At 33.2% G+C, this 23,825-nt stretch overlaps 8 protein-coding genes and 1 non-coding gene across 9 annotated transcripts; 7 read left to right on the forward strand and 2 right to left on the reverse strand.

Annotated features, from left to right (window-relative positions):
- Positions 1-423: 423 nt before the first annotated feature.
- Positions 424-3,242, forward strand: aco1 (putative iron regulatory protein; the record flags this gene model as incomplete). Its single annotated transcript, XM_020582995.1, has 3 exons — positions 424-511; positions 586-751; positions 836-3,242. 3 exons carry the CDS (start codon positions 424-426, stop codon positions 3,240-3,242), a joined length of 2,661 nt encoding a protein of 886 aa, XP_020429776.1.
- Positions 3,243-3,486: 244 nt separating this feature from the next.
- PPL_12256 (UBP-type zinc finger domain-containing protein) lies at positions 3,487-5,645 on the forward strand (the record flags this gene model as incomplete). Its single annotated transcript, XM_020582996.1, has 5 exons — positions 3,487-3,985; positions 4,069-4,201; positions 4,285-5,214; positions 5,280-5,481; positions 5,592-5,645. 5 exons carry the CDS (start codon positions 3,487-3,489, stop codon positions 5,643-5,645), a joined length of 1,818 nt encoding a protein of 605 aa, XP_020429777.1.
- Positions 5,646-6,909: 1,264 nt separating this feature from the next.
- Positions 6,910-6,982, forward strand: PPL_12257. Its single transcript has one exon. It is a non-coding gene; the product is annotated as a tRNA-Val (tRNA).
- A 430-nt stretch (positions 6,983-7,412) lies between these two features.
- Positions 7,413-8,346, forward strand: PPL_12258 (uncharacterized protein; the record flags this gene model as incomplete). Its single annotated transcript, XM_020582997.1, has 2 exons — positions 7,413-7,652; positions 8,296-8,346. The coding sequence occupies 2 exons, from the start codon at positions 7,413-7,415 to the stop codon at positions 8,344-8,346; spliced, it is 291 nt and encodes a 96-aa protein (XP_020429778.1).
- A 50-nt stretch (positions 8,347-8,396) lies between these two features.
- On the reverse strand, positions 8,397-8,807 carry PPL_12259 (histone H1/H5 domain-containing protein; the record flags this gene model as incomplete). Its single annotated transcript, XM_020582998.1, has 1 exon — positions 8,397-8,807. One exon carries the CDS (start codon positions 8,805-8,807, stop codon positions 8,397-8,399), a length of 411 nt encoding a protein of 136 aa, XP_020429779.1.
- A 4,042-nt stretch (positions 8,808-12,849) lies between these two features.
- On the forward strand, positions 12,850-14,883 carry PPL_12260 (glutamine-asparagine rich protein; the record flags this gene model as incomplete). The annotated part of the gene is made up of 4 exons (XM_020582999.1): positions 12,850-14,057; positions 14,370-14,433; positions 14,598-14,698; positions 14,775-14,883. 4 exons carry the CDS (start codon positions 12,850-12,852, stop codon positions 14,881-14,883), a joined length of 1,482 nt encoding a protein of 493 aa, XP_020429780.1.
- Positions 14,884-15,541: 658 nt separating this feature from the next.
- On the forward strand, positions 15,542-16,939 carry PPL_12261 (uncharacterized protein; the record flags this gene model as incomplete). Its single annotated transcript, XM_020583000.1, has 3 exons — positions 15,542-15,732; positions 16,565-16,793; positions 16,892-16,939. The coding sequence occupies 3 exons, from the start codon at positions 15,542-15,544 to the stop codon at positions 16,937-16,939; spliced, it is 468 nt and encodes a 155-aa protein (XP_020429781.1).
- Positions 16,940-20,741: 3,802 nt separating this feature from the next.
- PPL_12262 (uncharacterized protein) lies at positions 20,742-21,436 on the forward strand (the record flags this gene model as incomplete). The annotated part of the gene is made up of 2 exons (XM_020583001.1): positions 20,742-21,160; positions 21,331-21,436. 2 exons carry the CDS (start codon positions 20,742-20,744, stop codon positions 21,434-21,436), a joined length of 525 nt encoding a protein of 174 aa, XP_020429782.1.
- Positions 21,437-22,003: 567 nt separating this feature from the next.
- Positions 22,004-23,743, reverse strand: PPL_12263 (uncharacterized protein; the record flags this gene model as incomplete). Its single annotated transcript, XM_020583002.1, has 5 exons — positions 22,004-22,033; positions 22,093-22,157; positions 22,548-22,570; positions 23,157-23,286; positions 23,725-23,743. The coding sequence occupies 5 exons, from the start codon at positions 23,741-23,743 to the stop codon at positions 22,004-22,006; spliced, it is 267 nt and encodes an 88-aa protein (XP_020429783.1).
- Positions 23,744-23,825: the final 82 nt, after the last annotated feature.

Below are 23,825 nucleotides of genomic sequence, written 5' to 3' on the forward strand. Positions count from 1 at the left end.
AGATAGTAGATGGTTTATCCCATGGGGGATCATATTCTAGAAAACCTTTAAAAAAAAATCAAAAAAAATCAATGCAAAAAAATAAAAAAAATGATGTACCACGCCCTCTGTATCAATGATGATCAAATTTAGCTTAAAAAAGTAATATATATTGTTAATTTGCAAAAATAATTATCAATTTGAATTATTTAATTTAAAAAAAGAAAAAAAGAAAAAAAATGAACAATTATAATTGATATTATTAACACACACACACATTCAACATCAAATTTATTTTCATTTTTTTAACACAAGATAATTAATTCATCTCCTCTTGTATATTATATAATATTTTATATTTTTATTTATTTTTTTTTGTTTTAATATATATATTAGTTTTTTTTTTTAATCACAACAATAAAAAGAGAAAAGAAAAGATAGAGAATGAGTAATCCATTTGATAAAATTAAAGATACACTTCCAAGTGGATATTCTTTTTATAACTTGCAAAAGTTGAATGATGAAAGAGTTGGTATGTATAAGAAGTATCTATTTATATATATTATCACAAACATATGTTAATTAACGATCAATAATACCAAATAGCACAATTACCATATTCTGTTCGTATCTTATTGGAATCTGCAATCAGAAACTGTGATAACTTCCAAGTCCACGAGAAGGATGTTGAAAATATATTGAATTGGAAGACAACTGCAAACAATGTTGAGATTCCATTCAAACCAGCAAGAGTTTTATTACAAGATTTCACGTATGTATATATATATCACCTTTACTCTTATTTTTTTTTATTACTAACACTTTGTAATTTCAAAAATAATAATATATATTATAGTGGTGTACCAGCAGTTGTTGATCTTGCAGCAATGAGAGATGCAATGAAGAGACTTGGTGGAGATCCAAATAAGATTAATCCATTGGTTCCAGTTGATTTGGTTATTGACCATTCAGTGCAGGTCGATGTCTCCAGAACACCAGAGGCGTTGGAAGAGAATCAAAAGATGGAATTCCACAGAAACATTGAGCGTTTCAAGTTCTTAAAGTGGGGACAACAGGCATTCAAGAATCTTTTGATTGCTCCACCAGGTTACGGAATTGTACATCAAGTAAACTTGGAGTATCTCGCCAGAGAGGTTTGCAAGGGTGAGGGTAACGTCCTCTACCCAGACTCTGTTGTCGGTACCGACTCGCACACCACCATGGTGAATGGACTTGGTGTCTGCGGTTGGGGTGTCGGTGGTATCGAAGCTGAGGCTGTGATGTTGGGTCAACCAATGTCCATGGTGCTCCCAGAGGTCATCGGTTACAAACTGACCGGATCCCTGCCAGATCTTGTCACCGCCACCGACTTGGTGCTGACTGTCACCAAAGAGTTGAGAGCCAAGGGTGTAGTCGGTAAGTTTGTAGAGTTCTACGGTAGCGGTGTCGCTTCGTTGTCGGTCGCCGATCGTGCCACCATCTCCAACATGGCGCCAGAGTACGGTGCCACCATGGGTTATTTCCCAGCCGACAAGAACACCATCGCCTATCTCTCCAACACTGGTCGTAGCGAGGAGCAACTCACCTACATCGAGCAATATCTCAGCTCGCAACACCTCCTCTGCAACTACCAATCGGAGCAACACCCAATCTACAGTTCCACCATCGAGCTCGATCTCAGCACCGTCGTGCCAAGTATTTCCGGTCCAAAGCGTCCACACGATCGTGTCTCTGTCTCCAAGCTCCAAGAGGATTTCGCATCTTGCTTAAAGTCACCGGTCGGTTTCAAGGGTTACGGTCTCACTCCAGAGCAAATCGCCAAGAAGGCAACTCTCAACTTCAAGGGAAAGGAGTACACTATTACACACGGTGCCGTCTCGATTGCCGCCATCACCAGTTGCACCAATACCTCTAATCCATCGGTTATGTTGGGTGCTGGTTTGCTTGCTAAAGCAGCGGTCGAAGCCGGTCTCTCTGTCGCACCATACATCAAAACCAGTTTGTCGCCAGGAAGTGGTGTCGTCACTGACTACCTCGTCAAATCCGGTGTCCAACCATTCCTTGACCAACTCGGTTTCAACTTGACCGGTTACGGTTGTATGACTTGCATTGGTAACAGCGGTGACTTGGCCGAGCCACTCGCCGAAGCCATCACCAAGGAGGATTTGGTCGCCGCCGGTGTCCTCTCTGGAAATCGTAATTTCGAAGGTCGTATTCACCCATTGTTGCGTGCCAACTACTTGGCATCGCCACCACTCGTCGTTGCCTACGCCTTGGCAGGAACCGTCGATATCGACTTTGACAAGCAACCGATCGGAACCAGCTCCACCACCGGAAAACCAGTGTTCCTCCGTGAGATCTGGCCATCCTCTGCATTGATCCAACAAACCATTGCCAGTTCGATCCAACCAGAGATGTACAAACGTTTCTACTCGAACGTAACCGGTGGTAATCCACGTTGGAATGAAATGCAAGTTCCACAAACCACCCTCTATCCATGGGACGACAAATCGACCTACATTCACAATCCTCCATTCTTCCAATCGATGGAGCTCACCGTTCCAAAGCGTGAATCGATCGCCAACGCCTATTGTCTCTTAAATCTGGGTGACTCAATCACCACCGACCACATCTCGCCAGCCGGAAACATCAATCGTAAGTCGCCAGCTGCCGATTACCTCAGAGCACACGGTGTCGATCCAGCCGATTTCAACACCTACGGTGCACGTCGTGGTAACGACGAAGTGATGGTGCGTGGAACCTTTGCCAACACACGTTTGGTCAATAAGCTCGCTCCATCGGTCGGTCCACAAACCACACACATTCCATCGGGTGAAGTTCTCTACATCTCAGAGGCCGCCCAAAAGTATATCGCTGCCGGTTCGCCACTTGTCGTGTTGGCCGGTGCCGACTATGGAAGTGGATCGTCGCGTGACTGGGCTGCCAAGGGTCCATACTTGCAGGGAATCAAATGCGTCATTGCAGTGTCGTTCGAGCGTATTCACAGAAGCAATTTGGTCGGTATGGGTATCGTGCCATTGCAATTCAAGGAGGGACAGAACGCCGACAAACTCGGATTGAAGGGTACCGAACAATTCAACATTGAAATCCCAGCGGAGATCAAGACTGGTCAAACCATCGTTGTAACCACCAGTAGCGGTATCAAGTTTGAAACCACCTTGCGTTTCGACACACCAATCGAAATTGAATATTACAGAAACGGTGGTATTCTACCATACGTATTACGTAGATTACTTCAATAAACTAATAATATTTGCATATAAAACATCAAGACAATTAATAAAACGTTTATAATCATCCCCCAAAAAAAATTAATATAATTTATTGTATTGTTAAATTGATTGATTGCAGTGCAAAGATTCAATAAGTATGATATCCAAAAATATTATTAAAAAAAAAATAAAATAAAAATCATTCAATTTCGTTATTTTAATTTAATTAAAATTGGATCTGATTGGTTTTTTTTTTTTTATATAGGATATCCAGATGACAACAAATAGTAATATTATTACAAACAATAATAATAATAGTATATGTCCAAAATGTGAATCAGATATAGATAGTAGTAGCAATGATAGTAACAGTAGTAATTCAAAAAGAAAAAGAAATGAATGTAAACATTTTCAAGAATTTAAATTGTCGGAAGATGTTGACTTTGTCAATACGATGAATGTAATCGTGCGGTATTTAATGGTTTGTAAGAGTGGTATGATTGAAACCAGTAGATTGCCACTGCCGAGCTGTCGTGAGTGTGGATCATTCAATGGTAGAATACACTGCTGTCTTCAGTGTGTCTATGCAGGCTGTTGGAAACACCAGCATATCATCAAACACTTCAATGAAGCCAATCATTGTTTAGCGATCGATTCCAGTCTCTATCAGATCTACTGTCATCATTGTTCAGATTACATATACGATGATCAATACACTGAGATATTAGATAGTCTCATTCAATCACAAACCATTACAATACAGGAATTAGCAAGTAAATTATCAAGTTTATCAAGTTTATCAATCAATTATTATAGTTTTACTAAAAAAATGATCAAATCTTTCTATCAATATCAGATCCAATAAATAATAGAGCAAAATATCATAGTTGGAAACCAACACCTGAAGACACTGCAATCATTCAAAATAATTCGAATATAAATAACTCTACAATGTTGGGTCTACGTGGATTAAATAATCTTGGTAATACGTATGTTGTCATATATATTATTATGTTTTAGTTATGTTAAAGTTTTAACTTATTTTTCTATATGTATATATATATATATATAGATGTTTTATGAATGTAATACTTCAATCATTTATACATAATCCTATACTTAGAAACTATTTCTTGAGTGATATGCATAGTAATAGTAAATGTGAGAAACGACGTGAGAAAGAGATGAATAGAAGTAGTGGAGGTAATAGTAGTAATGATAATAGTAGTGACAGTGAATCTTCATCATCGGTATCCACACCAACCAGTACAAATGGAAGTGGAAATGGAAATTGTAGTAACAGTGGCAGTAGCAGTAGCAATAATGGTAATGGTAGTACTATCTGTCTTGGCTGTGAAATGGATATATTATTCACACAGGTATTCACGGGATTAAAGAATCCATATACTCCTCACCACTTCCTTTACAGTTGCTGGAACTACTCGAACTACTTGGCATCGTACGAACAGCAGGATGCACACGAATTCCTCATTTCCTCACTCAATGGTATTCATCAGCATATCGGTGGTACTCACGGTAAAGATTGTAATTGTATCGTTCACTGTACGTTTGGTGGACTGCTTCGTTCAGAGGTAAAGTGTACCACCTGTCAGTTTACATCGTCGACAACCGATCCGTTCACAGATATCAGTCTGGACATTCCAAAGTCATCACATCATCATGGTAGTCATCATAATGAACATGATAGTAACAACAACAACAACAACAATAACAGCAGCAACAATCATAATTCACTGGAAGCATGTCTAGAAAGATTTACACAACCAGAGAAATTGGATGAGAAATACTTTTGTAGACAGTGTAACAGTAAGCAAGAATCTACCAAACAACTTACATTCAATACATTGCCAGTGGTGATTTGTTTCCACTTGAAACGTTTTGAACAATCGAAAACCCATAGAAGAACACATAAAATTGATACTTTTATTGAATTTCCACCTGTTATTGATATGAGTCCGTATACTTCTTCGACTCATAAAAAGTAAGTAGTTTTTAACAGTTAATTATCGTTTATAATTTAACATTTATAAATTTGTTATTTTTTAGAAATGAAAATCAAAATAATAATCAAAATGAAGAGAATCAAGATAGTAAATTACCAAATGATGAAAGTTTTATTTATGAATTGTTTGCAGTTGTTAATCACACTGGAAAGATGGATGGAGGTCACTATACTTGTTTTGTAAAACACAACGATCGATGGTTTAAATGTGATGATTCAATGATTACTTTTTCATCAATACAAAAAGTAATTCAAAGTAAAGGGTATGTTTGAAATTGAAATTTTAATAATGTTATATAGCTAATTTTTATTAAATTACTCTTGTACAAAACAGATATCTTTTATTTTATATAAAGAAACAATTGGAATATAGAAAATCATCAGCAACATTAACAACCGTTATCGATTAAATAAAATATATTTAGATTGTTTGAATTTTAATTTCTTTATGGTCTTAGATGATCTTCTCATCCAGATTCCAATGAGTGACTTAGTATGAGTAAAAATATTGGTTTCATCACGTTGCTCTTTTGGATTAGTGTGTGATGAGGTCAACTATCACAATCAACGTTGATATCATAACTACATCACAAGTAAATCAACAAACCAACAATCGATAACTTTATAAAAACATGAAATATTCAATAATGCAACAAAATATAAATTAGAAAAACTGCACGAAAACAACATTAGTTTTCTGGAGCAATAAATAAATAAAGATATATATATAGATTAAGTAAAAAGTTATTAAAGCGTATTAAGTGTATTTGAGATTATCAATAACCATCACAGGCTAAGCAATTAGCCAACCCAAACCATCTCAGGATAAGCAATTCGTAAAAAAAACTCGAAAAAACAAATCACCTCTCAGGAGAGTGAATCACTTAATACCTAAATACTCAAATAAAAATCCACAGGTGATTCCTTAAGATTGGAGAAAGGAAACCTTATAAAAATTTTTTTTTTTTTTTAAAGTATTCTCATATCTTGAAGAATACTCAAACGGATTTTATTTTTATTTGTTTATTTGCTGATGAGGTGAGATGGCGTTGGGAAGTTCCAGGTTTGGTGGTTCCAGATGAGTTTGAAGTCGTCTAGCTTCTTCAGCCATTTTGATTGATATTTTTGAATGTTTGAGTTGTTTCGACCGAAGTCTTGTTTTGATTTTCTGATTAGTTTGTGGTATTCTAGTTTAGCTAGTTTGTTAATGTTGTTGGTTGTTGCGTGGTAGAAGGTGGTGGGTGTGATGAGGGAGTTGTGCGCGAGTTTGCAGTGAAGAATCCAGACCTGGTGCAGTACGATAGCAATTACGTTTTGATGTAGCTCGTTTTTGCTTGTCATCTTGAGGATGTCGAACTCCCAGTCGAGAGTTTCCCCGGTAAATATGTGTATGATCCGTTTTATGATGGGTTTGTAGGTGTTGAGTATTTTGCATTTGAAGAGGTGGTGCTCGGTGATCTTGATCGGTGGGAGACCTGTGAATACGAATGGTAAGCAGTGTATACAGAAGGTGAGGTCGATCTTAGAGAGCGGTAGACATCTAGCGAAGAGTTTGAAGAGAGTTTCTCGCCCTTTTTGGTCTTTGATCTTGGCTATGGTGGTGAAGGTGTCCGGGAGGGAGAATCCTTTGCTGATACCTTATAAAAAATAAAAAACGTCTTGTATCATCACGTTGCTCTTTTGGTGTAGTGGTTATCACATGACCTTTACACGGTCAGGGTCGTGGGTTCGATCCCCACAAGGAGTAGCTCTATTAAACTTGTGCACACCGCATGCGAACAGTACAATTCAACCAAGTACCCCGTGTCCACTGTACTGAAAGTCAACTAACCGTCCAGATTGGTCCAATCTCAGTTCCTGCAAAGCGCCTATGCTACGTAACAGCATATTCCAGCTGTACTCTCACTCCTCCCCTTAAAACACAAGCACAATGGTCATGTCTGTTAGTTCTGTGGTGACCTTCACTGAACTCTGCAACCCACATGATCACTTCTTTAAATACAGGAATGTGGTTTCACAGCAGTTCCTTTATCAAACATGTATACCGCAAGTACTGTAGCTATAGACTTCGTAATTGGAAGCACTCAAGTTCGAAGGTCCTATTCGTACTACTGTCCACTTCACCCACCCTTACTGCTGCTATCGTACATTCGTTTTGGCAGGCTCTATCCTGTAAAATGTTTGGTGATGGTACCCATTACAAGCTGGAAAATACCGACAAGAGAGCAGTCACCCATTACACCAAATTAATCGATGCCAATTACCACAAGCTTAGCTTCACAATAGCTAATTCTATCTCCCAACGAGTCACTGTTGATTGCTCTGCAATAACGAGTAAATTTAAATCTGATTGGAATCTAAATCCTTCCAACTACGTGCCACCACTTTATACTGTTGTTCATCAACACTCTACTACTGTTAGATCTATTCTATCCTAATACTACTCAACTAATTAATTAATAATAACTATAAACAATAATAATAATAATAATATTTTATTGGCTATTTCTCATGGCCTGTGTGAGAATGTATATATTTAATATAAAACACGAACTAGCAGGTTAATATCAATACCTGCAATTTGTTTACTGATCAGGAATCAACAAATCTTTTTTTGAAAAACAAAAAAAAAAATCAAAGAGAAGTCACCTAATACATGTAAAATTGATCGATGCCAATTTCCTCAAGTTTAACTTCACAATAGCTAATTCTTTCTCCCAAGGAGTCACTGTTGATTGCTCTGGAATGTCGTGTAAATTCAAATCTGATTGGAATCTAAATCCTTCCAACTTGTGACCCCACTTTATACTTCATCAAAACTCAGCTACTGTTAGATCTATTCTAATCTATTACTTCTCAACTTATTTTATGGAACAGTACTGCTCTATTGGAAAAGGGAAGTGATATAGAATATAATAAATAGATTTCAATATATACGATAATAGAAAGGTTAAATGAAATTATAATCAATGAAACAAAAAAACAAAATCAATAAAAATAATATTTGTTAAAGTAAAAGGATAAATAGATATTGAAAAAATATAAATTTAAAATGAATAGATAAATCAAAGAATTGATATGGATGAAGATAATGAATTATTTCTTTATTAATAAATGATAAACAAATGATTTATAGCATAGAATATCAGAAAATGATTATGTTAAACAAATTTGGCGATAGTGGATGATGCCTTCTTCTTTGGGTCGACCTTCTTGCTTGCGGTAGTAGTTGACTTCTTGACTGGAGTAGAAACAGCGGCAGCAGTGGTTGACTTCTTAGCAGTGTCAGACTTCGGCGGGAGTTTGTAGCTTACCTTGACTTTGACGAGAGAATTGTTCTCCACAAGACGGTTCAATGCCAACCTCAAATTTGTGTGAAACGCAGTCTGATTGACATTGTAGTGATCCTCGATGTACTTCTTGATAGCAATGATCGAAGATCCAGTTCTATCCTTGTAATGTTCAATAGCCTTAGTGATCATAACCTTATAGGTTGGGTTAAAAGATTTCTTTGAGGTGCTGGACTTCTTGGTGGTGCTAGTTGATTTAAATGATTTTGATTTGGTTGACATTGTTTGTTGTTTGTAAGGGTTGTTCTTTTATAATATAGAAAATAAAAGAGAGAGAAAGAGTGTTAGTAAGAATATCAAAAATAAATAACTAACTAATAAAATATAAATATATATTATCTTAAAAATTAAATATTTGTAGACTAAAAAAAAAAAAAAAGAAAAAAGAAATTAAATCATAGTTTTTATAGAGTATTAAATTGATTCGTTAACTATAATATCGTAAATTCAAAAATGGCGGAAAAAGATAACAACCAATTTAAAAGTTCAAATTTAAAATATTACTTAATATTCAAATAAAGTGAAACAGTCTATTCTCAATAAATATACCTATCGTCTGAGTGAAGATGATGGTTCATTAATATTAATTAATTTGTGAAGGATATTCCAAAAAGAATTAAAAGAAAAACTATTCAAATGGGTGTTGCAAATAATAAATAAACAATGTAACAAAAAATTAAAAAATTAATTAGATAGAAAAAATGAAATAAAATGATTATGTATTCAATTTATATATATTGAAATTGAAAGATAAGAGAATAGTTAAGAGCACTATCCATAATTTCTTGAAAATCTAAATTATTGTATCACTATAATATTATTATTTTATAGATATTTGATATTTTCACAATCATCAAACGATGACTATTCTTTTTTATAAGATAAAGTTTATATCGATTTATCTTGTTCATATAGATGGTAGATATTTTATTATAATTTGTTTTATAACAATGAAACAAAACAAATATAAATGATGATTTATAGTTGTGGATTAGATAATTGAAGTGTATTTTTAGAATTATAGCTTTACATACCTCAGAAGAGCTAATGCATTTAGAACACACACACTTCTTGGAGGTACTCCAACTGTATGGATTCCTTAGTTTCTTTGAAAGAAGTCTTAATATTGTTGATGTTCATTATACTTTCGACATCTGAAATGTAGTTTCACTCCGATAGTATCTTAAACCTTTATTTTGTACCTGAAATCATTGAATACAAACGGTCGACGACCATCACTACCAACACCACTATTGTTTTATTTCACAGAACTTCTTGTATGCTCAATCGTAGACACTCTACAATTTGACTAGAAAGATAATGTAACTTATCTAAAGTTACTATTTTCGATACCAACTAAACTTAGTTAGCTTCAGATTAAGAGAAAGTTTAAAATTTAATTTATTTTAATTAATAGAATATTATTAATACTTTTCATTCATTTATTATTAGAAGTACTTGGCCCAACGTATTGTACAATATAAGAAAGTTGAGATGCATCAATATACTAGTTCAGATCACATTTATCGGTTTATTTTCAATCTGATCTTTCAGATGATTTACTTATGATCTCTATTCAGGTTCTACCACTACTTACTAGATCGTGGATCCAGCTACAGTACAATCATCAGCTTCAAATCATTTATCATCATCATCAGCAACTCTATTTCTCAAATAAAAATAAAAAACAACAATAAAGTTAAATGTTGAGATTATAAAATATTCGATTTAAATAAAAAAGAATTTATTTTTATTTAGTAAATTTAAAGAACAATTTAAAAAAACTGATATCTGCTATTTTAACACTGGCAAATACAGGAATGGATAGACAAGAGGTTGTGGGCAATGACTTATATGGTAGGTAATGGTGATCAATGATAGAGATTAGGTGGACGGACAGAGTTTGTAGGCAATGACATAGATGGTGAGCAATGATAGAGATTGGGTGGACGACAAAGATGGTAAGTAATGACAGAGATAGTGAGCAATATAGAGGTTGGGTGGACAGACAGAGGTTGTAGGCAATGACAGAGATTGTAGTCAATGACAGAGATTGTAGTCAATGACAGAGATTGTAGGCAATGACACAGGGTGGGTGGACGAACATAGATTGTAGGCAATGATAGAGATTGGATGGAGATGGACGGACAGAGATTGTGAGGAATGACAGAGGAAATGACAGATGTGGTAGGTAATGACAAAGGTGGTAGGCAATGATATTGTGAGGAATGACAGAGATTGTAGGCAATGACAGAGGGTGGACGGACAGAGATGGTGAAAAATGACAGAGATTGTAGGCAATGACATAGGTTAGGTGGAAGGACAGAGATGGTGAGCAATGAAAGAGGTTGGGTGGACGGACAGAGGTTGTAGGCAATGACATAGATGGTGAGCAATGATAGAGGTTGGGTAGACGAACAGAGACGGTGAGCAAAGATAGAGATTAGGTGGACCGACAGAGATGGTGAGCAATGACAGAGGATGGACGGACAGAGATGGTGAGCAATGATAGAGGTTGGGTGGACGGACAGAGATCGTAGGCAATGACATAGATGGTAGGCATACAGGCAGAGGTTGTATGGACGGAGAGAGATGGTAGGCAAAGAGAGAGAGACAGAAGAGATAAAGAAGAAAGAGATAAAAATAGATAAAATAAAGAGTTAGTAAAACAAAGATATAAATAAGTTAAAGTTATAATTAATAGTTATTACTTACAAAATTATTTGTATATGAAAAATAATGAAAAATGATATTGTGAATGAAATTATAGGTTTATATAGTTTTAAATTTGATTCGTTAACTTACAGTTTGAACTCAAAAATGGCGGCAACCGTTAAGCGCCAATTAAAAGTATGAATTAATATTCAAATTTGAAATATAAATATTAAAATTAATTAAATAATTCATTTTATTATAATATAATATTTAAAAATAAAAAAAACAGGCGATCATTACCAATGAAGAAACAACAAGCATAATTTTCAATTTTATTAATTTATTGAATTTGCAACACCCCACTTTTATTTGACAAATTCATCTTTTTTTTGTTGCAAAAGTAAAAATATGTTGTTTTTTTTTTTTTTTAATTAAAATAATTGAAGAAATATTAATATTTTAAAGATATTCTCAATGATAACTATTGAATAAATCAAATAGATTTGATGAATAAATGAATAGGTGTTTTGTGGTAAGTTAATCTTTTTGATAAGTTGTATAATTGAAGATAGATTGAAAGAAAGATTATTATATATTTTATAAAGATTCAATATTTACTACAAGTTGATATTTAAAAATAAAAAAAAGTATATCACTACAATAGGATCTAAATAAATTAATTTTAATTATTTATTTTAAAAGTGTCACAATTTAATTGATTTGGTTCACGATTTATTGGAATTGAATAATGTGAAGTGGGTTTGGAAGATTGTGTTTTTTTATTTTTTTTGCAAAAAAACATCAACTAAACTTTTAAAAATTTTAAATTTAAATTAAGACATCTCTATATATTTAAATATAATGGTGTATAATAGAGAGAGTATCGGATAAAATGACGTTAAATATTTTCAAAATTTGGCGGTTTCTTATTATTATTGATTATTTTTATATTCTATTAATATAATTAGTAAATACTATTAATATCGAAATTTTGCTTTTCATTATATGCAATATTCATATTAATTTGTTATTTATAAGTAAGTTTTATTAATATCACAATATTTTCAAGAAAAATATTTATCTAACTAACATTTATCTTTCAAATTTCTATCAAATATAGTTTTAGTTAGTGATCGTTGATAATAATAAAGAGATAGTTGATTTCTCATTTACTTTCTTCTTTTAAAAATAAGAAATAAATTAATTTTAATTTTATTTAAAGAACTTATCTTTATTTTATTTACTTTTTCATTTTATTATTGATAGTTTTCAATTATTGTCATAAAATTGTTGTTTTGCCACTTACGCAATTGAAAGTGTTCAATCACTACTAGTGATTAGTGAAACTTTTTGAATAAACAAAAGAAATAATATCAGTATCATATCTATGTCCCTATACAATCAAAAACAATATTGTATTGAGAAAAAAAAAAATTTTTTAAAAAATATATTGGGTGAAAAATTTCCAAATAAATTAGTATTATTAAATTACTTATATACATATATAGATATTATAAATTTAGATAGTAGCTTTTAAATCGTTTTTAAATCATAATCAACATATACAACTCATAAATATATTTCATTACTTTCACAAATTAAACTAATAATGTCACAACAACTTAAATACCAAATTAATAATTTTCCAATTACCAGCTATTCATGGGAATTAGTTGGTATTTATTTCAAAAAGAAAGCTGAGCTCGAAGATGAGGAAGATCGAATGAGTTTTTTTTATTATTTTATCCATGAATTCACAAGAGTCATGAAGGAATCCAAAGATCAACAGCAGCAACAGGAACCACAACAACCACAACAAGAGATAGTTCATTATAAGTCACTTGAGGAAGTCATCAGAAGCTTTCCAATTACCAGTTTATCACTCGATTTGGTAACAATTTTCAACAAAAAGAAACTGGAGATTAAAGATGAGTCGGATCGACAGCTGTTCCTTATCTACTTTTCAAAAGAACGTTCAAGAATTGCGAGAGAACAAAAGAAACAACAACAACAACAACAGCAACAGCAACAGCAATTTGAAACTCAACAACAGCAACAGCAACAGCAACAGCAACAGCAACAGCAACAGCAATTAGAACAACAAAAGACTCAGCAAGAGCAGCAATTTGAACAAACACAAGCTCAGCAACAACAACAGCAACAGCAATTTGAAACTCAACAACAGCAACAGCAACAGCAACAGCAGCAGCAACAGCAACAGCAACAGCAACAGCAACAGCAACAGCAACAGCAACAAGTTGAGCTTCAGCAACAACATCAACAGCAATTAGAACAACAACAGACTCAACAACAGCCACCACAAACAGTTGGACAAAAGCAAATGAACAATACATATCAATTTAAAAAACCAACTATAAATAATAAAAAAGAATATATAAACAACAATAACAACAATAACTACGATAACGATAATATAAAATATAATAACAACAACAACAATAGCACTAAATCAATAGGAAATCAAAATACATATCAATTTAGAATTCCAATAAATCAAAATAAAATAGAATACAATATTAATAACAACTATGTAAACAACATTGATAACATTCATAACATTAAATATTACATTCAAAACTATAAAATAAAATTCAATAACAGATCAACACCAAACCAAAACACCTTCCAATTTAGAAGACCAACTAGTTGGAAGAAGAACAACAACAACAAAATCATCAAAATCAACACCAACATTGACAACACTGCCAATTACATTTTAAACATTATTAACAATATCAAAAACAAACCAATACCAAATAATAATACTTATCAATTTAGAATACCGAGCAATAAAAAGTAAATAAATAATAATAATAATAATAATAACTGGATGGAGTGGTCTGTATTATTGGAATGGTAATTGCTAGTCGTCTCTGGAACTTTGGGAGGATGGGTGGGCAAGGTAATCAATTGTAGAGATGTCTGGATTCTAGGTTCTGTGTTTGGTGGTTCTGGTGCTGGTACTTGTCGATGCATGGGTGGGCACCTTAGAAGGATAGTTGTAAAGGTAATATATTATTTATTTATTTATTATTATTTTTTATTATTTATTTATTTACAATGTTGTTTATATATTAATATCATATTTGTATATTATATTTAAAAAAGTAGATCAATGTTAGAGGAGTTTGGTTTCTTTGGTCATGGTCTTGGCTATATGGTGGTGGTACTGGTAGTTGCATGGGTGGCAGGGTGGGCACGATCGAAGGATCGTTGAAAAGGTAATATGTTATTATTAATTTATTTATTTATATTTATTTATTTATTTACAATGTTGTTTATATATTAATATTATATTTGTATTATATGTAAAAAAGTAGATCAATTTTAAAAGAGTCTGATTTCTTTGGTCATGGTCTTGGCTATATGGTGGTGGTACTGGTCGTTGCATGGGTGGCAGGGTGGGCACGATCGAAGGATCGTTGTACAGGTAATATGTTATTATTTATTTATTTATTTATATTACAATGTTGTTTATTTATTAATATTATATTTGTATTATATGTTAAAAAGTAGATCAATTTTAAAAGAGTCTGGTTTCTTTGGTCATGGTCTTGGCTATATGGTGGTGGTACTGGTCGTTGCATGGGCGGCAGGGTGGGCACGGCCGAAGGATCGTTGAAAAGGTAATATATTATTATTAATTTATTTTTTATTATTTATTTTCAATGTTGTTTATTTATTAATATCATATTTGTATACTATATGTAAAGTGAAATTCAGGTTAACGAAGCTCTAGGTTTTTTTTGTAGGTCTATTAAATAATTTATAAACGAATACAATTATAATTGAAATTAAATATAAATAAATAAATATAATTATAAATTAATTTTATAAATATATTCATTTTATTTATATTTAATTTTAATTATTCTTGTATTCGTTCTTTATTTATTTATTTATTATTTGTTTCTATCATTAATTAATACTAACAACTGACTACATTGTTTTTTTTTATTCTATATTCCAATATTACAATCAAGCTATTCCAAGTGATCCATTTCAATGGGTTCGTCCTTTTTTTTTTTCTTTCCAGGGTCTGGGATAACTGGGTGTCATTGCTTGTGATCCTTGCCTCTCTTATCAAGCGTGACGGCATGTCTCGATCAGTGAACCCACTGATGAGAGCCTAGTTATTAGAGAAACCTGGCGACCTGTACACCCGACCCGCCAGTTGGGGAGATTGTTGTGAGCGGTTGTCTGTGGACGGACGAAGTTAGGATGAGCGCACTTGCTTGCAGGTGGTCTTGCACATGGTAACCTCTGTGTTGATCTACAGGATGCATGGCACTGGGTCGATGGTAGGGAAACCTCCAACACATGTTACGGCTTCATATAGTCTGAAAGCAGGTGATACATACGCTGCTAGTCTGTCGCATCTTCGGGTGTGGCGACACAGAGCAGATGGAGGCGACATTCTCTGTACAGAAGGCAACGCCACAGCTATCACTTTCTTTGTTGCCTCTTCGAAGTTGTTTTATTTGCTTCGGCTTCTAACTCTGCTGTCGATTAGGAACAACAACAATTAAAGATGCTGCCGATGGTTTGTGGCAATAAATCCATCGGGGTCTCTAGGTGCCAGTAGACTCCACCTCCACGTGGTTGGCACCGGAAACTCATGGATCGATAAGATTTAAAAAAATTTTTTTTTTTTTATATAGTAAAATATGTTTAAAATTAAAAAATATTTTCTTATCGATCCATGAGGCTGAGAGAGTCTAAATTTTAATCTTTGCAGCTTTCGATCGATCGATGTTAACATTGATCTTGGATCACCCACACTTATACTCACACACTCACCACACCGCAGCACAACTCAAAATTTTTTTTTCACTTTTTTTTTTTTTTTCCCTTTTTTTTTTTTCACCCAAGTCAAACACCACACATAATTAATTATTTAATTAAAGTAATTCAAGCAACAATCGATCTATTTATTCATATTTATATATATTTTTAATTAACACTATTTCGATATAATAAAGTAAGTTTATATCATTTATGAAACATAATAATAATAATCATCATTATCATTATTATTTATAACTACTTTATTAGTAACTTATTAATTAACATTAACACATTTATACATTTTTTTATTTATATTATTTATTCTATTTATTGATTTTATTATAGGCTCTTGTTGAGTGTCAATCATATAGATTATCATTGAATGATGTACTAGAATATCTCTAAATATATCGCTGGAATTCAACAAGTAAATATACTTTGAACAAAACAAAAAGATTATAGCGATCGAGTCAAATATTGATACTAATTTAATGAATTTTAAACAATTGTTATAGAGATACACAAAGTGGTCTAACACCACCATTCGGTATTTCTACATTGATTGTCGGTTTCGATTCAGACGGTACACCAAAACTTTTTCAAACAGATCCACCCGGTTCATTGAAGGAACAGGCAGCCGCCATCGGACGTAACTCAAAGACTGTCAGTGAATTTTTAGAGAAGAACTTTACAGATGAGAGTGATACTGCTTCAATTAAATTGGCTGTTAGAGCATTGCTTGAGGTAATAATATATTATTCATTTATTACTATAAATATAGTAAACAACAATGACTAACTATTATTACTATTAATACTATTGTAATATTAACAAATAAATAGGTTGTAGAATCAGGAAATAAGAATATTGAAATTGCTATCAATAAATGAAATGAACCAATTAAATTCTTCAAGGAATCCGAAGTCGAATAGTTGGTAGATGAAGTCGAAAAGGAGAAGGATGAAGAGAAGGAAGCTACTGCAACCGCTCCAAAGAAATAAATGAGAAGATTAACATAAAATTAGTTAACATTGTCAATCAATCAATCAACCAATATATAAAACATGTAGTTAATAATAATAATAATAACAACATTGTTTTCTTCACCTACTTCTACTTTTATTAATAATAATACTTATTTCCTTGTTGATAACATAATACACACTCATAAATTAAAACTTAAAACAACAATATCAATCAATCAAATTTTAAATAAAAAGTTGATATCTTTCAAATTCTTTTTAATTATTTCTTTTATTAACAGAGTTGATTGCACTTAGTTGCTGGACTGAGTTACCGGACTGAGTTCCCAGATTGAGTTAGTTACCGGACTGAGTTACCGGACTGAGTTGCCGGACTGAGTTACCAGATTGAGTTAGTTACCGGACTCAGTTACCTGACTCATTTACCGGACTCAGTTACCGGACTGAGTTACCTGACTGAGTTACCTGACTGAGTTACCTGACTGAGTTACCAGATTGAGTTAGTTACCGGACTCAGTTACCTGACTGAGTTACCTGACTGAGTTACCTGACTGAGTTACCAGATTGAGTTAGCTACCGGACTCAGTTACCTGACTGAGTTACTAGACTGAGTTACCTGACTGAGTTACCAGATTGAGTTAGTTACCGGACTGAGTTACCAGACTGAGTTACCTGACTGAGTTACCTGACTGAGTTACCAGTTTGAGTTAGTTACCGGACTCAGTTACCTGACTCAGTTACCAGATTGAGTTAATTATCGGACTCAGTTACCTGACTCAGTTACCAGATTGAGTTAGTTACCGGACTGAGTGACCTGACTGAGTTACCAGATTGAGTTAATTACCGGACTCAGTTACCTGACTGAGTTACTGGACTGAGTTACCTGACTCAGTTACCAGATTGAGTTAATTACCGGACTCAGTTACCTGACTCAGTTACCAGATTGAACTAGTTACCGGACTCAGTTACCGAACGATTGAATTAGTTACCGGACTCAGTTACCAGACTGAGTTACCGGTCTGAGATACCTGACTGAGTTACCTGACTGAGTTACCTGACTGAGTTACCTGACTCAGTTACCAGACTGAGTTACCAGACTAAGTTACCTCACTTAGTTAGTTACCGGTCTCAGTTACCTGACTGAGTTACCTGACTGAGTTACCTGACTCAGTTACCTCACTTAGTTAGCTACCGGTCTCAGTTACCTGACTCAGTTACCGGACTCAGTTGATGACTTAGTTGACTTAGTTACCTACTGAATTATGAGTTACCGGACTTAGTTAGTTACCAGACTCAGATGATTCCATTTAGATACCGGACTGAGTTAGTTACCGAGCTGAGTAACTGGACTGAGTTGATGACTCAGTTGACTCAGTTGACTCAATTGCCATACTTAGTTGCCCGAAGCCATAGTTTCCGTTAACTCCACAACTCAGATACTATTGATACTTACTTCAACTACATATCTTAGTTTCGATCAACTCTACAATTCAATTCCCTTCAACTCCATAACATGGTTACCGATGAACACACCACTCTCAATTTCCATCTGCTCATCTACTCCTTACCATCAATTTCACAAATCGATAAAATAAAATCAAAAGATAAAATTATAAAGGTAGTTTAAATTTTTATTGAAATAGTAATTTTGTTGAATCCAAACACTCATAAATGTTAAATTACTTGACCAGGAGCAGAAGTAGCAAAAGTCATTCTACTACCACTAATCCAACAACATCATCAACCTCAACTTTATTAAATATTTCTGGTAATGAAGTGTTGATGAATTATTTGTTGTTGTGGTTCAGTTTTGTCTAAATGTTTATATAAAATCTTTAATAATTTTATTTGATCTCTGAGTAATTAAGAACTTAATTCTGAAACAACTGATTTAATTTAATTATAACTGTGAAGTGAAACCATTCAACCTATAAAAAGATTTAAATTTAATATAATATAAATTAATGAAAATAATGATTTTAGATATTTTAAAAAGAATCTAGTATCTATTCTTTTTATAAATTCATGATCAATAATATGAATAATAATAAATGAAAGAGATTTTTATAACATATAGAATTACTTATTGTATCTTTTATTATTAATCATATCTTTCAAAAATTAAATTTTTAATTAGTCATTTAAAAAAACCAACATTTTTTTTTTGAAACACCAGCAAAAAAAAAAAGATGAATTTGTCAAATAAAAGTGGGGTGTTGCAAATTCAATAAATTAATAAAATTGAAAATTATGCTTGTTGTTTCTTCATTGGTAATGATCGCCTGTTTTTTTTATTTTTAAATATTATATTATAATAAAATGAATTATTTAATTAATTTTAATATTTATATTTCAAATTTGAATATTAATTCATACTTTTAATTGGCGCTTAACGGTTGCCGCCATTTTTGAGTTCAAACTGTAAGTAAACGAGGATCAAATTTAAAACTATTTAAACCTATAATTTCATTCACAATGTCATTTTTCATTATTTTTCAAATACAAATAATTTTGTAAGTAATAACTATTAATTATAACTTTAACTTATTTATATCTTTGTTTTACTAACTCTTTGTTTATCTCCTTTTATCACTTTCTTCTTTTCCAAGTCCGCTTTACCATGCCTGTTGCCTCCTTACTATAAGAATGCCTCGTTGCTATTCCGGTTTCCTCTCGTAGTTATGCCGGTTTCCTCTAGTCGTTATTCTGGTTTCCTCTCTTCGCTATACCGGTTTCCTCTCGTCGTTATGCTGGTTTCCTCTCGTCGTTATGCCGGTCTCCTCTCGTCACTATGCCGGTTCTCTCTCGTTTCTATGCCGTTTGCCACTCGTCACTTGCCGGTTTCCTCTCGTAGTTATGCTGGTTTCCTCTCGTCGTTATGCCGGTTTCCTCTCTTCGTTATGCTGGTTTCCTCTCGTCACTATGCCGATTTCCTCTCGTCACTATGCCGATTTCCTCTCATCACTATGCCGATTTGCTCTCGTCACTATGCTGGTTTCCTCTCGTCACTATGCCGATTTTCTCTCGTCGTTATGCTGGTTTCCTCTCGTTTCTATGCCGGTTTCCTCTCGTCGTTATGCTGGTTTCCTCTCGTTTCTATGCCGGTTTCCTCTCGTTGTTATGCTGGTTTCCTCTCGTTACTATGCCGGTTTTCTCGTCGTTATGCTGGTTTCCTCTCATCACTATGCTGGTTTCCTCTCATCACTATGCCGGTTTCCTCTCGTCGTTATGCCGATTTCCTCTCTTCGTTATGCTGGTTTCCTCTCGTCACTATGCCGATTTCCTCTCGTCACTATGCCGATTTCCTCTCATCACTATGCCGATTTGCTCTCGTCACTATGCTGGTTTCCTCTCGTCACTATGCCGATTTTCTCTCGTCGTTATGCTGGTTTCCTCTCGTTTCTATGCCGGTTTCCTCTCGTCGTTATGCTGGTTTCCTCTCGATTCTATGCCGGTTTCCTCTCGTTGCTATGCTGGTTTCCTCTCGTTACTATGCCGGTTTTCTCGTCGTTATGCTGGTTTACTCTCATCACTATGCTGGTTTCCTCTCATCACTATGCCGGTTTCCTCTCGTCAATATGCTGGTTTCCTCTCGTCAATATGCTGTTTCCTCTCGTCACTATGCCGTTTTCCTCTCGTCGTTATGCTGTTTTCCTCTCGTCGTTATGCTGGTTTCCTCTCGTCGTTATGCTGGTTTCCTCTCGTCACTATGCCGGTTTCCTCTCGTTTCTATGCCGGTTTCCTTCTCGTTTCTATGCCGTTGGTCTCTCGTTTCAATGCCAGTCGCTTCTCGTTTCTATGCCTGTCCCATCTCGTATTTATGCCAGTCTCCTCTGTCCGTCCATCCAATCTCTGTCATTGCTCACAATCTTATCATTGCTCACCATCTCTGTCCGTCCACTCACCCTCTGTTATTGCCCACAATCTCTGTCATTGCTCACAATCTATATCATTGCCTACCATCTCTGCCATACAATCTCTGTCATTGCTCACAATCTCTGTACTTGCCTACCTCCTCTGCCATACAATCTCTGTAATTGCCTACCATCTCTGCCATTGCCTACAATATATGTTCGTCCACCCACCCTATGTCATTGCCTACAATCTCTGTCATTGCCTACAATATATGTTCGTCCACCCACCCTATGTCATTGCTCATAATCTCTGTCATTGCCTACAAACTCTGTCATTGACTACCATCTCTGTCTGTCGATCGAATATCATTCCTTCAATGATTGTCTGAATTTACCTCTTTTGACACTTATCTCAATATTTTCGCACTATTTCAACCAAATAAGGACCAAGAATCAAATAAGAGTACTCGATTCAAAATATACACTCGTCATCCAAGCTGATTCTCAAAAAGGTGGTTTCAAATATAAAAAGCAAGAAAGATCAAATTAATAATTAACAATTTTGTAATTTAATTTAATCAATATCTACTAAAGGTATATATTTAATATAATAAATAAATAATGAATTCATAGCAATCGATTGAGCAACTGTTTTGGCGTACTAAAGAGTCTTAAAATATCAACCTCTTTATTCTTCAATCGCTTTCTCTATGCATAACCTGAAGTGAGTTAAATTGTTATAATACTTTAATTCAATACACATCTTTTTAAATGACCACGGTTGAGTTCTGTTGTGGGCAATCTGCAGGAAAAATTTTTAATAAGTCACCCCAATTTAAATTCTTTCTTTGTAAAACCAACCACGGTGCAATATATTTTTACCCCTTTGTTACAAACAACTTTTAAACAAATGAACAAGAGTTTAATTTTTTGTAAATTGACAATTTTTTATCTTTAATTAATCTATCTCTAATATTTTAATAAGATTCGATGTTTTTGACAATTTACAAAACCACTGGTCGTTTTGAAATTTTAATATCCTCCTTTTGTTTACTTTAAATTAAATTAACAAGAGTTTAATTTTATGTAAATTGGCAAATTCTATTTATATCATTAATTAAGTATTTAATAGTTGATGAGCTTTCTTCTATCATTAGAAACAAAAAACAAAACAATAATAGTTATATATAAATTCTTAATATTTACAAAAACTTCTAAAAAATAAATATGGATAGTGGTGGCAACTCTGGTGATATTACTATATGATGGTTCTGTTATTAAAAATATAAGAATGGTAGTTTCAAATAAATAATAAAAAAAAAAGACTGTGTTGTTTTTGAGTTGGGAAGTGCAATATTGCACGATTCAAGCTCAGATAAATATAAGATGGAAAAATAAATTGATAAAACCTTAACGAAAAAGACGTAGTTTAATAGAGGAAAACTTTAAAGCAGAAGGAAAGGTATGTCCTTTATGTCATAAGTTAAATCATCACATTTTAATTAAACACGTTTATAAGTATTGTATGTCTGTTAAAACTTGGGATATATCTGTTTATTAATTGCAATATCAGAATTGATTTAATCCAAATAGAATTCATAATGTGGTTGTTGATGATGATCGATATTGATTTAGATTGTTATATTTGAAACTCGACAAACCAGCAAATGTTAATATAAATTCACTAAATAAAAATAAATTCGTTAATATTAATATCATTAGTGATTTGCGCTATGAGTATTTTATAATCTCAACATTCAACTTTATTTAATTTTATTTAATCACTTTATGTCGTTAATCTTTCTTTCTATCAATAATTTATATTATTGTTATTTTTTATTTTTGTTTGAGAAAATAGAGTTGTTCTTGCAGTTGATATATTAGTTGTTGTTCGGAATGGTGATCGACTATTTGTGTGGCAGGTGCTTACTACATAAGTGATATGTCTTTTGTCCTGTGTCATTGTTGATGCTTGGAATAGCTATACTGAATGGTGTCATCGTTGTTTGTTGTTAATTATGTTGTTGCTGCTGATGATGAATGATTTGAAGCTGATGATTGTACTGTAGCTGGATCCCACCATCTCGTAAGTAGTGGTATCACTTGATATATCGAGGGTAGGCCAAGTATCTGCAACTTATATTTACAATACGTTTGGCCAAAGTACTTCTTATAATAAATGAATGATCATTATTGGTTCTCTATATATAAAAACGATTCCAGTAAATTAGATAATTGCAGTATATTTTTAATATTATAAATTTAATTACCTCAGAAGAGCTAATGCATTTAAAACACACATTTCTTGGAGGCACTCAAACTGTACTGATTCTTTGGTTTCGTTGAAAGCAGCGTCTTGATATTGTTGATGATCATTGTACTCTTTCAACATCTGAAGTGCTCTTGTATAATATAATAACTTGCAACACTTTCTTACATTGTTGTTGATCTAGTGACCAAGAGTATCAATACAAACAATAAAGTTATTTATGATTGGTTTGATATATACCATTTGTAAATAAAAAAACAAGATTAAGATCACGATTACTCTTGAAAAAAAAATTTTTTTTTTTGATATTGTTTTAAACAAAAATAATCTTATCAAAATTTTTTTTTTTTTTTTTTTTTTTTTTTTTGAAAAAACGATCAATGTTTGTGAAAATAAAATGGTGTTGGTTTCCTAAAAAAAAATAGCTCTCACCACCCACTGGTAATAGACTACAACTAATCTCGCTGGACTATACTTTTATAACTATTTATTTATTATTTTTTAATTATTTATTTTTTTGAATCTGTTCCAATTAATAATTCTATTAAAAACAATTGTCATTTATTTACTTTTATTTTTACAACCCATTTGTTTAGTTTTTAGTAGTGGTATAAATATATACCTAAAAATTTATAAAACAATAAATATAATAATAAAGAACTATAATATA

This window comes from Heterostelium album, assembly GCF_000004825.1.
Source record: "Heterostelium album PN500 unplaced genomic scaffold PPL_scaffold10, whole genome shotgun sequence".
Taxonomy (NCBI): domain Eukaryota; phylum Evosea; class Eumycetozoa; order Acytosteliales; family Acytosteliaceae; genus Heterostelium; species Heterostelium album.